This window comes from Trachypithecus francoisi, unplaced genomic scaffold, assembly GCF_009764315.1.
Source record: "Trachypithecus francoisi isolate TF-2019V2 unplaced genomic scaffold, Tfra_2.0 Contig01676, whole genome shotgun sequence".
Classification (NCBI taxonomy): Eukaryota; Metazoa; Chordata; class Mammalia; order Primates; family Cercopithecidae; genus Trachypithecus; species Trachypithecus francoisi.
In genome coordinates this window covers 1,266,438-1,279,777 of record NW_022681448.1, presented here as the reverse complement: position 1 = coordinate 1,279,777, position 13,340 = coordinate 1,266,438, and the positions used below count along the sequence as shown (strand labels likewise).

Genomic DNA, 13,340 nt, shown 5'->3' with positions numbered 1-13,340 from the left:
AAAGTTTCTTTGTAAACTATAAATCACTAAATAAGTGTTATGTGTGATAATTATCAGGCCTCTCTATCCCATAGGAAATGCCCCACCGTGTTTTTCAACACCTTTACTCTTATTCCCTTGGCTCTTGAGCTCTTAAGATATGATAGCCCTAACGTAATACCTGAGCTTTTTTCCATTAGTAGCTTGACCAGCAGACTTCATTCCAAATAAACTGGCTCATCCCTTTTGGCTCTTGGAACACAGCTCTAATTTAGTTAGTTAGTTGTTGAGCCAGGGTCTCATTCTGTCACCCAGGCTGTAGCACAGTGGCATGATGATGGCTCACTACAGCCTCAACCTCCTGAGCTCAAGCAATCCCCCACTTTTTAAAAAAAATTTTTTGTAGAGGCTGGGACTTGCTATGTTGCCCAGGCTGGTTTCAGACCCCTGGGCTCAAGCAGCCTGCCCACCTCAGCCTTGCAAAGTGCTGGAATTAGAAACGTGAGCCACACTGCCCGACGTTGTTGTTGTTGTTTTCCCAGTTTTTTTCATTTTTTTGAGACAGAGTTTCGTTATTGTTGCCCAGGCTGGAGTGCACTGGCACAATCTCGGCTCACCACAACCTCCGCCTCCCGGGTTCAAGCGATTCTCCTGCCTCAGCCTCCCAAGTAGCTGGGATTACAGGCATGCGCCACCACGCCTGGCTAATTTTGTATTTTCAGTAGAGACGGGGGTTTCTCTGTGTTGGTCAGGCTGGTCTCAAACTCCCGACCTCAGGTGATCCACCCACCCCAGCCTCCCAAAGTGCTGAGATCACAGGCAGGAGCCACCGTGCCGGCCTCCCAAAGTGCTGGGATCACAGACGGGAGCCACCGCGCCCGGCCCATGTTTGTAATTTCTACCTTGTGTTATTGCTGGTCTTTTTCCCTCCGTTTGAACTGGATTCTATTTTCAGAGCTCTTCTTCCTGTATCTAAACTGCTTCATTCCCAATTCAGTTTCTACCTTCTTAATGAAATTTTCACATTCTGCACCTTCTGTTAACTAGCCCCCAGTAGTGACTAACAGCAAACCCAGTCTTTATCATCAGGTTCAGTTGTGTACCAGTCTGCTCTTGTTTCTTATGTGTACAGCTCCCTGAAGGGGCCAACTGAGTCTGCACCTCCTTTTGTGTTTTTCACAGGGCCTCCCATAGACCTTTCCTATTGTGGGTGCCATTATTTACATGAGAGTGAGTCAAAGAAATAATATAGCTTCAAAGTCATTCATTCCAAAACTTGACCTATCTTTGGTCACTCCATCCAGCAGCCTGCATTGGTCAAGTTCAAAGATCCCATTGACAAACACACGAGTTCTGATAAAACATGATGAGCAGGGGGACCCTACTCTCCCCCTCCCTTGGGAGGGGCGTACAGGCCCAACCTCCAAGTGTTACAGACCCCCGTTGTTATTTTTTAAATTTAGAAAATAAAAAACCATGATGAATTACACTTTGCTTTTTGAATGTCAATGCTAGCTTTAAAATTGAGCTTCTTAATGTATTCTCAAAAAAGGCCCTAACACATGAACATCAAATGACACATGTTAAACAATAACATTTAATTGATTAAAGTCTAATAGAAAATCCAATGCTTTTTAAAAGTGAAGCACTTTGGAAAAGTGGCTCATGGCCGAGCACGGTGGCTCACGCCTGTAATCCCGGCACTTTGGGAGGCCGGGGCGGGTGGATCACGAGGTCAAGAGATCGAGACCATCCTGGCCAACATGGTGAAACCCCATCTCTACTAAAAATACAAAAATTAGTTGGATGTGGTGGCACATGCCTGTAGTCCCAGCTACTTGGGAGGCTGAGGCTGGAGAATCACTTGAACCCGGGAGGTGGAAGTTGCAGTGAGCTGAGATCATGCCACTGCACTCCAGCCTGGTGACAGTGAGACTGTCTCAAAAAAAAAAGTGTCTCATGGTCTCTCTCAAACATGTTGGCCTTTAAAAGACATTAACAACAGGTCGGGTGCAGTGGCTCATGCCTGTAATCTAGCACTTTGGGAGGCCCAGGCGGGCAGATCACTTGAAGCCAGGAGTTTGAGACCAGGCTGGCCAATAGAGTGAAACCCCATCTCTACTAAAAATTCAAAAATTAGCTGGGTGTTGTGGCATGTGCCTCTAGTCCCAGCTACTCGGGAGGCTGAGGCACAAGAATCACTTGAACCTGGGAGGCAGAGTTTGCAGTGAGCCAAGATCACACCACAGCACTTCAGCCTGGGTGACAGTGAGACTCTGTCTCAAAAAACAAAACACACACACACACACATATAAACAACAGTATTGCAACTAGAAAAGGTTATTCATAATTATTTATACATATGGTGATTGGGCTGTGAAACCAAAATACTTGATAAATATAGGACGTCATGATAAGTGAAAAGGAACTGCATTGTTACCATTATCTAGGTTTGTAGTTCTCAATTCCATGTGTTCATTCACAGATACTGCCTGACATTGAAACAGACAGAGTGTTAATTGATGTATTCAACGGTCCCCCTCTGTATGACGACGTGAAGGTACAGTTTTTCTCTTCGGTGAGTGATCACAAAATAGCCTCTGCCATTGTTCTTGTCTGGTCTAATGATTTTATTTAAGATTTGCTTTACTACAATTCCCAACAAGGGAGGGGGAGCAAAACAATAAATCAGATCTATAACAAATTTTTTTAAAGGAGCATATGTAATGTAAATAGTTTTTGTTCATTTGTTTTTTTCTAAATTGTAAATTGTCTACATTTTTCTAAATTTACATGTATTCTCAAATACAAAACATACAAAATAAACAAAAAAAGTAAAAGCCAAGATGCTAAAAAAAACCCAAAAAAAACAAAAGGTATGTTTTACTGCATAGCAATGATTACGTTTTGTTTTGCACCTTTTTTAAAAAATTAAGAAATTGAGACAGGGTCTCACTCTGTCACTCAGGCTGGAGTGCAGTGGCGTGATCATAGCTAACTGTAGCTTCAACCTCCTGGGCTCAAGCAATCCTCCCACCTCAGCCTCCCGAGTAGCTGTGAGCACTGAATGGAAAGAGAGTTAGGTTTGGGTGACTCAGCTGGGTGAAACAGAGAAGGCAGCATAATATAACACATGAAATAACCAAAGCAGTTTTTTATTAATTCCAGAGAGAAGAGGGCAACATGCTTTGCAGGGCCAACTGGAAGGGGGACCTGTGCTCGACTGATGGGTGGGGAGCAGTAGCGAGAGAGGAGGAGGGACCTGAGAGTGGAAGCCTTTATTGGGACGTAAGGTGCTACCTGAGCAGGTTTCCTGTGGGGAGGTCTAATTTGGCTTAATGCAAGCAGCCAGGAGTCACTGATATATCCACATGGTCCCTGCAGAGCATGGGGGTCTGTGGGTTGAGTCAAGTAGGTTATATCTAGCTGTCCCATGATGAAGTGGTCACCAGGAGAAGGTTGTATGAGGCAGATATCAGGATCAGTCACATGGAGAAACTGGGAAGTGGTGAACTGGAAACTGCTGAGGGTGACTGAACCCCACTTCTAATATCAGAAAGTCTAATTTATATTTAAAAGGGACGCTGAGGCAACAAAAAAATTGTAGAATTCACTACAATATACTTGGGTATCTGTAGGCACAGGTCCTTAGCAGAGTCTGTTTGGCACTATTGAAACCAGATTCAAATATCAGCATTTAAGTTAAATACCTATCATGGGAAAAATACTATTCCTTGAAAATGTTGATACAAACAGCAAGAGAATACAATAGCATTTTCTTCAAGCCTCCTCCTTTGTGTCTTGAGTATATTGTTATAGATTGCAGAGTGCTACACATTTAATGGTTATAATTGTTTGATAAATATATAAAGGAATAAAGGGGCCGGGCGCGGTGGCTCAAGCCTGTAATCCCAGCACTTTGGGAGGCCGAGTCGGGTGGATCACGAGGTCAGGAGATCGAGACCATCCTGGCTAACACGGTGAAACCCCGTCTCTACTAAAAATACAAAAAACTAGCCGGGCGAGGTGGCGGGCGCCTGTAGTCCCAGCTGCTCGGGAGGCTGAGGCAGGAGAATGGCGTGAACCCGGGAGGCGGAGCTTTCAGTGAGCCGAGATCCGGCCACAGCACTCCAGCCTGGGCGACAGAGCGAGACTCCGTCTCAAAAAAAAAAAAAAAAAAAAAAAAAAAACAAAAAGGAATAAAGGAAGGAACTTTAATTTCTTTGGAATGATTAGTTCTTGGTATCAGTTTTACTTTGAAATTTTTTTTTTCCTTTTTAGAGTCTTCCTAAATACTATGACAATTGTCCATTTTTCTTCTGGTTCAACACATCTTTTATTCAAAGTAACAGGTATGAATATAATATAAACCCATAGAAACAGCCTAATCTTCAATGTCTATGCATAAAGTGTAATGGCAAGTCTTTTGCTGGTTGTCATAAACTTAATTTATAGAAAGCAAAAAATCCTTGAACCACCATTGTTCATTGCCTTACTCCTCTTACTTTGGTTATTTTAAGAATACGTTTGTTCTTGAGACCCACTGTTGCAGTATCCTCAAGGTCCATGCCATAGGACTGTGTTATGAATTCAAAGTATTATAATCAGATCTTAAGTGTGGTAGAAAATTCCTCTTAGAGAAGTTCAGGGCCGGGCGCGTGGCTCAGGCCTGTAATCCCAGCACTTTGGGAGGCCGAGGCGGGCGGATCACGAGGTCAGGAGATCGAGACCCTCCTGGCTAACACGGTGAAACCCCGTCTCTACTAAAAATACAAAAAACTAGCCGGGCGCGGTGGCGGGCGCCTGTAGTCCCAGCTACTCGGAGGCTGAGGCAGGAGAATGGCATGAACCCGGGAGGCGGAGCTTGCAGTGAGCCGAGATCGCGCCACTGCACTCCAGCCTGGGCGACACAGTGAGACTCCGTCTCAAAAAAAAAAAAAAAAAAGAGAAGTTCAATATGAGTCTGCTCAGCGCCTTCAGTATGGCAGGTCCCTGTCAGTAGGTGCTGATTTATCAATGACGAACCACCACCAAATTTTGTGCTAAAGTGAGGCAGGACCTAGGGAGGCTTCAGCTAGCTGAAAAGCTGACTGACACACTTATATCTAGGAGAAGTTACAAGACACAGTATTAAGGAATACAGCTAAAAAATATCATTAAGTAATAGTCTATTTAAATAGCCATTTCAATGTGGATTTCTAAAAACTGAATTGGGAAAACTTTCTGAAAAATCATTAATTGGGCTTGGAGATTATTGTTCCAAAAAACCTTCTACCATATTTGGAAACTCATTTCTTAGTCTAGAAGTTCTCCACTGTAAGTAGCACTTGTTCTGTGATGGTGAAAAATTGAGATTTTTTTTGTGTCAACCATACTCTTCAATACAAAAGGACAAAATTTTTGTAAATGATGTAGGTCAGAATTGAAGAAGTGGCTATGATTATATGTGGCATGAATTGATAGTTATTGTTACATCCAGTGCTAATCTTTTCTTCAAATGTGAACTGGATCTAGTAACTCCTTAAGTCCAGCAAGGCAACGGTAAATTAAACCTCTGGCCTCCACACTTGCAATGCAAAACATTTCATGGCTTTTGATACAGTGAACTTTGGATTTGATGGAAATTTTTTACAAGTGTTTTTTTGGGATGCATACAAACAATAAGCTTTTTCTTCTGACGTGAGCAAAGTCCTCAAAGTGAGAGCCGGGTGGAGCTTCATTTGATGCTGCTCCTCAAAAGGGGTTCTTGCTAAAGGATAGTTTTTTTCCTTTAAAACACAGTGTTCATTTTGGAGAAGTGATAAGCTAGATCACGTTTATTCTTACTTTTATATAAATTTCTAAAGATTTCTGTAACATTTAATTCACGTACTACTTGGTAAACCTGTTTTTGTTACTTAGGAGATTGTTGTTTAGCCAAAAACGCTAACTTCTGTCATTTAGAACACTAGGCATAAATGGGTTAACCAATTCATGCCTAGTGTTCCGTTATTGGAATGCTCAGAATGTGGGAGTTATATCCTACTGCTCAAGGTCATTTCCAAGGTCTGATTGTAAAAATTCAAAAAATTGCAAACCTCACACATAAATTAAAAGAGATACAGTAGTTTATTACTGGGTTTTCATTCATGTCTGTCCTGACTGATATCTGTCCCATTTAGAAATGGAGATATTTTATTAAACTTGGATGTCATTAATTCCATATAAAGCAATGGTAAGAGAGTCAGCATGTGTTACTCATGTGTTGCTGAAGATTAAAGTATTTTTAAGTCTCACTAAAAAGGTGGAAGAAGCCAACTGAGACACAAAAAAGGGGCTGAGATTCTATTCATGACGAGGTTCTTTTTTTGTTTCTTCCAGCTCTAATGTGGGTACCCAACTGCGTGGCTTTTCGGTTAGCCCCAGTAGAAAAGGTAATATATATTTTTTCTATTCTTAGGCTTTATCTACCAAGAAATGAATTGGATACTCCACATAAGCAAAAAACATGGAAAATTTATCCACTACAATTTGCAGTGGAGGTACTTTTTGGTGAGAAGTGACTTACAATTACGTTGTAGCTGGATCCGATTGAGTATAGTTCCCCCTTCCCCTTCTGGGAAAGAATTACGTTCTTTCCAACCCCTGCCACATGTTCATGTCCTAAATCTTCCTTGATGATATATCTATATTTATATATGTTTACATATGTTCTTGATAAACCTATTAAATATATATAGGTAAAATGTTAGTTTTCTTTTCTTTTTTGAAGGCACATACTTCACAGTTTTCATCTTGTATTTACATAAATTTGGAACACAGTATGCAGGAACATTCGGCATCATTTTGAAGAACTTTGAAATAGAACTTTCTTTTTTTTTTTTTTTTTTTTTTTTTTGAGATGGAGTCTCGCTCTGTCACCCAGGCTGGAGTGCTGTGGCCAGATCTCAGCTCACTGCAAGCTCCGCCTCCCGGGTTCACGCCATTCTCCTGTCTCAGCCTCCCCGGTAGCTGGGACTACAGGCGCCGCCACGTCGCCCGGCTAGTTTTTTGTACTTTTTAGTAGAGACGGGGTTTCACCGTGTTCGCCAGGATGGTCTCGATCTCCTGACCTCGTGATCCGCCCGTCTCGGCCTCCCAAAGTGCTGAGCCAGGCTTGAGCCACCGCGCCCGGCCCTTTTTTTTTAACAAAGTTTTTATTTGTATTTTTTATTTTTTGAGACAGCATCTCACTCTGATTGTCGAGACTGGAGTGCAGTGGTGTGATCTTGGTTCACTGCAGCCTCAACCTCCCAGGCTTAGGTGATTCTCCCGCCTCAGCCTCCCGAGTAGCTGGAACTATAGGCACATGCCAGCACACCCGGCTAATTTTTTGTATTTTTAGTAGAGATGAGGTTTTGGCATTGTTGCCCGGGCTAGGCTCAAATTCCTGAACTCAAGCAATCTGCCTGCCTCAGCCTCCCAAGGTGCTGGTATTACAGGCATGAGCCACCATGCCCAGCCTGTGGGTGTTACTTTATTCAAAATACCTTTTTTGCCACTGTATCTTCAGGCCGTGATTATCCTTGAAAACGTTCTATTTTGGCTTTATTGACATTATTCTTATTTGAATGATTTTCCTTTTATTGGCAAGGCCCTCAACAATCTAGACCAAGATGAGTTCATCAGGAAATGAAAGGTAACAACTGGTAAGACAAGTGTCACTGCTCACACACGATATACTCATTTCTGAAAACCCTGCACTCTACAGAAAGCACTAAAAGCAGCAGCAGTTCATGAAAATACAGGGTTTGAGAGTTCAGGGCAAACCTCTCCAGCACAGCAGCTTTGTAACCAGCACACTAACCGCTCGGACCACCCACGTCAGCAGCTCAATGTCTGGAGTTTGCCATAAGAGCTTTTTAATTTTTGAGTGGAAACAGAACAATACTTGATACAAGGGCTGTGGGTACCAGAGGGGCACAGAGGAGGGCAGAGCCCTGAGCCGTGGTGGGCATGGAAGGCAGCAACCGGCCAGGAGCCAAGAGCCCCACTAGGCTGGGGAGCGGCCTCCCTGCGGGTGATTTTTTTCTCCTCTAAATATTCCAAAAAAAGTTCCAACTGCCAGTGCAGCAGCCTAACTAAAGGCCTTTTTCCTTTGCTCCCCCTGATTTGGCTCCCCTTTGAGGAAAAGATCATAGAACATGCTTTCAAATTCCTTTCATGTTAATATTACACCCTGCCATTCATATGACAGAAACATGTGTAGGCACAACATAGGTTATACTATTTCTTCAGAATTCACACAGCAGTAATCTACAGAGGGCAGATTATGTCCTGGGTTTAGGTGAATAGGGAGGACAATACTTCGCTGGCTCAGTGAAGATTAAAATCTGTCTTTTTCAGTACTAGAAATACAGGAAGGAAGGAAACGCCCTTTTTGATTTTAAGAATTTCACTTTTTGAAATAAGGAGATTATCATTAAGGTTTCTTTTCCCCGGACCTCCAAGACCCACCACAATTTCTGGAAATTATGAGTTATCACACTATTCTGCTTTTACTTATTCAAAGAAAACTCGTTTAAGGCCTCTTTGGGTATTGCTTTCTTAGAATACAAAATGAATGATTCTTTGAACAACTCAAGAAACTTAGATCAGAATGATACTCATGTTTTAAATGTTTTAAGTTTAATTTTACATATGGGGGTATGTGTGCAAGTTTGTTATGTCAGTATATTGCACCCTGGTAGTGAGCGTAGCGCCCAACGGGTGGTTTTTTAACCCGCACCCCTCTCCCTCCACCCCCTTCTAGTAGTCCACAGTGTCTGTTGTTCCCATCCTTATGTCCAAGAGCACCTGTTGTTTAGCTCATAAGTGAGAACATGTGGTATTTGGTTTTCTGTTCCTGCATTAATTTGCTTAGGATAATGGCCTCCAGCTCCATCTATGTTGCTGCAAAAGACATGATTTCACTCATGTTTATGGCTGCGTAGAATTCCATCGTGTATATGTACCACATTTTCTTTATCCAGTCCACCACTGATGGTCACCTAGGTTGATTCCATATCTTTGCTATTGTGAATAGCACAACAATGAACATATCAGTGTGTGTGTCTTTTGGTAGAATGGTCTTTTTTCCTTTGGGTATATATCCAATAATGGGATTACTGGGTCAAATGGTAGCTCTGTTTTAAGTTCTTTGAGAAATCTCCAGACTGCTTTCCACAGTGGCTGAACTAATGTACGCTCCCACCAACAATGTGTAAACATTCCCTTTTCTCTGCAGCCTTGCCAGTATCTGTTGTTTTTGACTTTTATTAATAGCCATTCTGACTAGTGTGAGAGGGTATCTCATTGTGGTTTTGTATTTTTTTTTTTTTTTTTTAGTAGAGACGGGGTTTCACCGTGTTAGCCAGGATGGTCTCGATCTCCTGACCTCGTGATCCGCCCGTCTCAGCCTCCCAAAGTGCTGGGATTACAGGCTTGAGCCACCGCGCCCGGCCTCATTGTGGTTTTGATTTGCACTTCTCTGACAATCTGGACATTAGACCTTTGTTGGATGCATAGTTTGCAAATGTTCTCTCCTGTTCTGTAGACTGTCTGTTGACTTTGTCGATCGTTTCTCTTGCTGTGCCAAAGTGCTTTAGTTTTATTGGGTCCCACTTGTCAATCTTTGTTTTTATTGCAATTGCTTTTGGGGACTTAGTGAAAAATTCTTTCCCAAGGCCAATGTCAAGAAGGATATTTCTGAGGTTTTCTTCTAGGATTTTTATCACTTGAGGTCTTACATTTCAATCTCTCATCTATCTCCAGTTAATTTTTGTATGTGATGAAAGGTATGGGTCCAGTATCATTATTCTGCATATAGCTAGCCAGTTACCCCAACACCGTTTATGGAATAGGGAGTCCTTCCCCCATTGCTTGTTTTTGTCAGCCTTGCAATATCAGATGGTTGTAAGTGTAAGGCTTTATTCTGGGTTTTCTACTCTGTTCCATTGGTTTATATGTCTGCTTTTGTGCCAGTACCATGCTGTTTTGTATACTATAGACTTATAGTTTGAAGCCTCCGGCTTTGCCCTTTTGCTTTGGCTATGGAGGCCCCCTTTTGGTTTCACATGAATTTTAGAATACTTTTTTCTAAGTCTGTGAAGAATGACATTGGTAGTTTGATAGAAATAGCACTGCATCTGTCAATTGCTTTGGGCAGTATGGCCATTTGAATGATACTGATTCTTCCAATCCATGAGCATGGAATGTTTTTCCATTTAATTATGTTATCTCTGATTTCTTCCGCAGTGCTTTGTAGCTCGTGTAGAGATCTTTCACATCCTTTGTTAGCTGCATTCCTAGGTATTTCATTTTCTTTGTTGCTACTGTAAATGGGATTCTGTTCTTGATTTAACCCTCAGCCTGGACATTATTGGTGTATAGAAATGCTGTTGATTTTTATACATTGATTTTTTTATCCTGAAACTTTGCTAAAGTTGTTTATCAGTTCTAGTAGCGTTTTGGCAGTCTTTGGTTTTCTGGATAGAGAATCATATCATCAGCAAAGAGAGATAGTTTGACTTCTTCTTTTCCTATTTGGATGCCTATTCTTTCTTTCTCCTGCCTGAGTTCTCTAGGTAGGACTTCCAGTGCTCTGTTGAATAGGAGTGGGGAGAGTGGGCATCATTGTCTTGTTCCATTTCTCATGGGGATTGGTTCCAGCTTTTGCCCATTCAGTAGGTTGGTGGCTGTGGGTTTGTCATAGATGGCTCTTATTATTTTGAAGTATGTTCCCTTGATGCCTAGTCTGTTGAGGTTTTTAACGTGAAGTGATGTTGGATTTTATCAAAAGCTGTTTCTGCATCTATTGAGATGATCATATGGTTTTTGCTTTTAGTTCTGTTTATGTGGTGAATCACATTTATTGATTTGCATATGTTGAACCAGTCTTGCATCCCTGGACTGAAGCCTTCTTGATTGTGGTTTATTAACTTATTGATGTGCTGCTGGATTCTGTTTCCTAGTATTTTGTTAAGAATTTTTGTGTCTATGTTAATCAGAGTAATTGGCCTGAAGTTTTGTTTTTGTGTGTTTCTCTGCCAGATTTTGGTATTAGGCTGATACTGGTTTCATAGAATGAGTTAGGGAGGAGCCCCTCATCCTCAATTCTTCAGAACAGTTTCAACAGAACTAGTTCCAGTTCTTTGTACATCTGGTAGAATTCAGCTCTGGCTTCATCTGGTCCAGGGCTTTTCCTGGTTGGTAGATTTTTTATTAATGATTTGATTTTGGAACTCGACATTTGTCTATTTAAGGTTTCAATGTCTTTCTAATTCAATCTTGGGAGATTGTATGTTTCCAGGAATTTATCCATTTCCTCTAGATTATCTAATTTGTGTGCATAGAGTTGTTTATAGTATTCTCTGAGGATCTTTTGTATTTCTGTGGGATTGGTTGTTATGTCATCTTTGTCATTTATGATTGTACTTATTTGGCTCTTTTTTTCTTTGTTTAGCTATCAGGCTATCCATCTTGTTTATTTTTTGAAAAAAACTAACTATTGGTTTCATTGATCTTTTGTGTGGATTTTTTCATCTAGTCTTAAGAAAAATAAAACAGCACCCCAAAAAGCACTTCATTCAGTGCTTCTCTAATTTTAGTTATTTCTCTTCTGCCAGCTTTGGGGTTAGTTTCTTGTTTTTTTCTAGTTCCTTAAGTGCAATTCAGATGTTCACCCAGGAGTTATGCAGGAGCAAATTATGTAATTTCCATGTATTTATGTAGTTTTGAGAGATCTTCTCGATACTGATTTCTGCTTTTGTCACACTGTGGTCAGAGTGTGTGCCTGGTATGATTTCAAACTTTTTTAATTTATTGAGGCTTTGCTTTATGGCCAAGCATGTGGTTGACCTTAGAATATGTTCTGTGTGCACATGAGAATGTATCTTCTGTGTTTGTTGGGCAGTGTTCTGTAGATGTCTATCAGGTTCAATTGGTCAACTGTCAAGTGTAAGTACAGAGTTTGTTAGTTTTCGACCTCAGTGATCTATCAATTGCTGTCAGTGGGTTGTTGAAGTCTCCTGCTGTTATTGTGTGTCTGAATCTTTTCGTAGGCCAGGAAAAGATTGTTTTATGAATTTGGGTGCTCCGGTGTTGGGTGCGCACACATTTAGACTAAGTCTTCTGGTTGAATTGTGCCCTTTATCAGATATCCTACAAGGAATGCCCTTCTTTGTCCTTCATTTTTGTTGGTTACAAATATGTTTTATTTGGCTGGGTTTGGCGGCTCACGCCTGTAATCCCAGCACTTTGGGAGGCCGAGGCAGGTGGATCATGAGGTCAGGAGTTCGAGGCCAGCCTGACCAACATGGTGAAACCCTGTCTGTACTAAAAATACAAAAATTAGCCCGGTGTGGTAGCATACCCCTGTAATCCCACTTATTCAGGATGCTGAGGCGGGAGAATTGCTTGAACTCGGGAGGCGGAGGTTGCAGTGAGCCGAGATTGCACCACTGCACTACAGCCTGGGCAAGAGAGCGAGACTCCATAATTAAAAAAAAAAAATCAACCGCTTAGAATAGTACACACATTAAGCAGATCCTACATCTAGAATGGGTTAAACAACCATTTATAAGCATCTTCATGAGGAAATGATCACCTCTGGGTTTTTCTGGTAATATTTGAAATAAACATGGAACGAACTGTATTTCCCTCAACACATAACTGTCCAATTGCATGTGCAAGTAGAGGTTTATGTAAAGGCCCTGACAGAGCTATACTCAGCCTTTTGAATTAGGCACAGAAGGCTGCTGACCACTCTCTATTTTACCAAGGGAAAGAGCAGTAACTTCTCTATTTCGGTACAATTATGGGCAGAAATGATATGATGCAAAATAGAGGTTCTTCCATACAATTTAAGATGTAGGGTATAAGGGAAGACAGAAAAGCAAAATTCCCAAATCAGAATAACTTCACGCTGGTCTTGTACTCCAAGAAACCCTGAGATGAACTGTAGTCCCCAAACACCTGTCCTTGGCTCAGGCCCTCCAGGACACTTCAGTATGCATCCAACTGGCTCATCATTGACTTCCTTCTGTACTCGCAGGCCAAAAAGAGTGCTCCATTGGCAGGAAATGCTCGAATCATAGTAGGTTTCAGTCCAGAATATAAGGCCATTATTCCTAAAAGACAAAAGGGCAAAGACTGCAGCAATCCCTCCTCTGGGGACACCCAGGCAGCTGCAGAGCACAGGTATATTTACACAGGCAAATCCAGACGAGTGCTAAAACCAGCAAGTCATGGAAGGACGCATCCCCAGCTTTCCCTAAAGAGACCAACAGAAACAAGGACAAGTACCAGGTCTCCTGATGCTCAGGTAACACCCCCCAATTCCATGCTTGGTTCACTCTTAGGAT

At 41.7% G+C, this 13,340-nt stretch overlaps 1 protein-coding gene across 1 annotated transcript in view; it reads left to right on the top strand.

The window, feature by feature from the left end:
• The window catches only part of TPTE2 (transmembrane phosphoinositide 3-phosphatase and tensin homolog 2), a 126,150-nt gene extending 119,446 nt beyond the window's left edge, over positions 1–6,704 (top strand). The window contains 3 exon segments of the mRNA XM_033197146.1: positions 2,465–2,557; positions 4,261–4,331; positions 6,419–6,704. Coding sequence (XP_033053037.1) covers positions 2,465–2,557; positions 4,261–4,331; positions 6,419–6,521 — 267 coding nt within the window. The 3' untranslated portion in view covers positions 6,522–6,704.
• Positions 6,705–13,340: the final 6,636 nt, after the last annotated feature.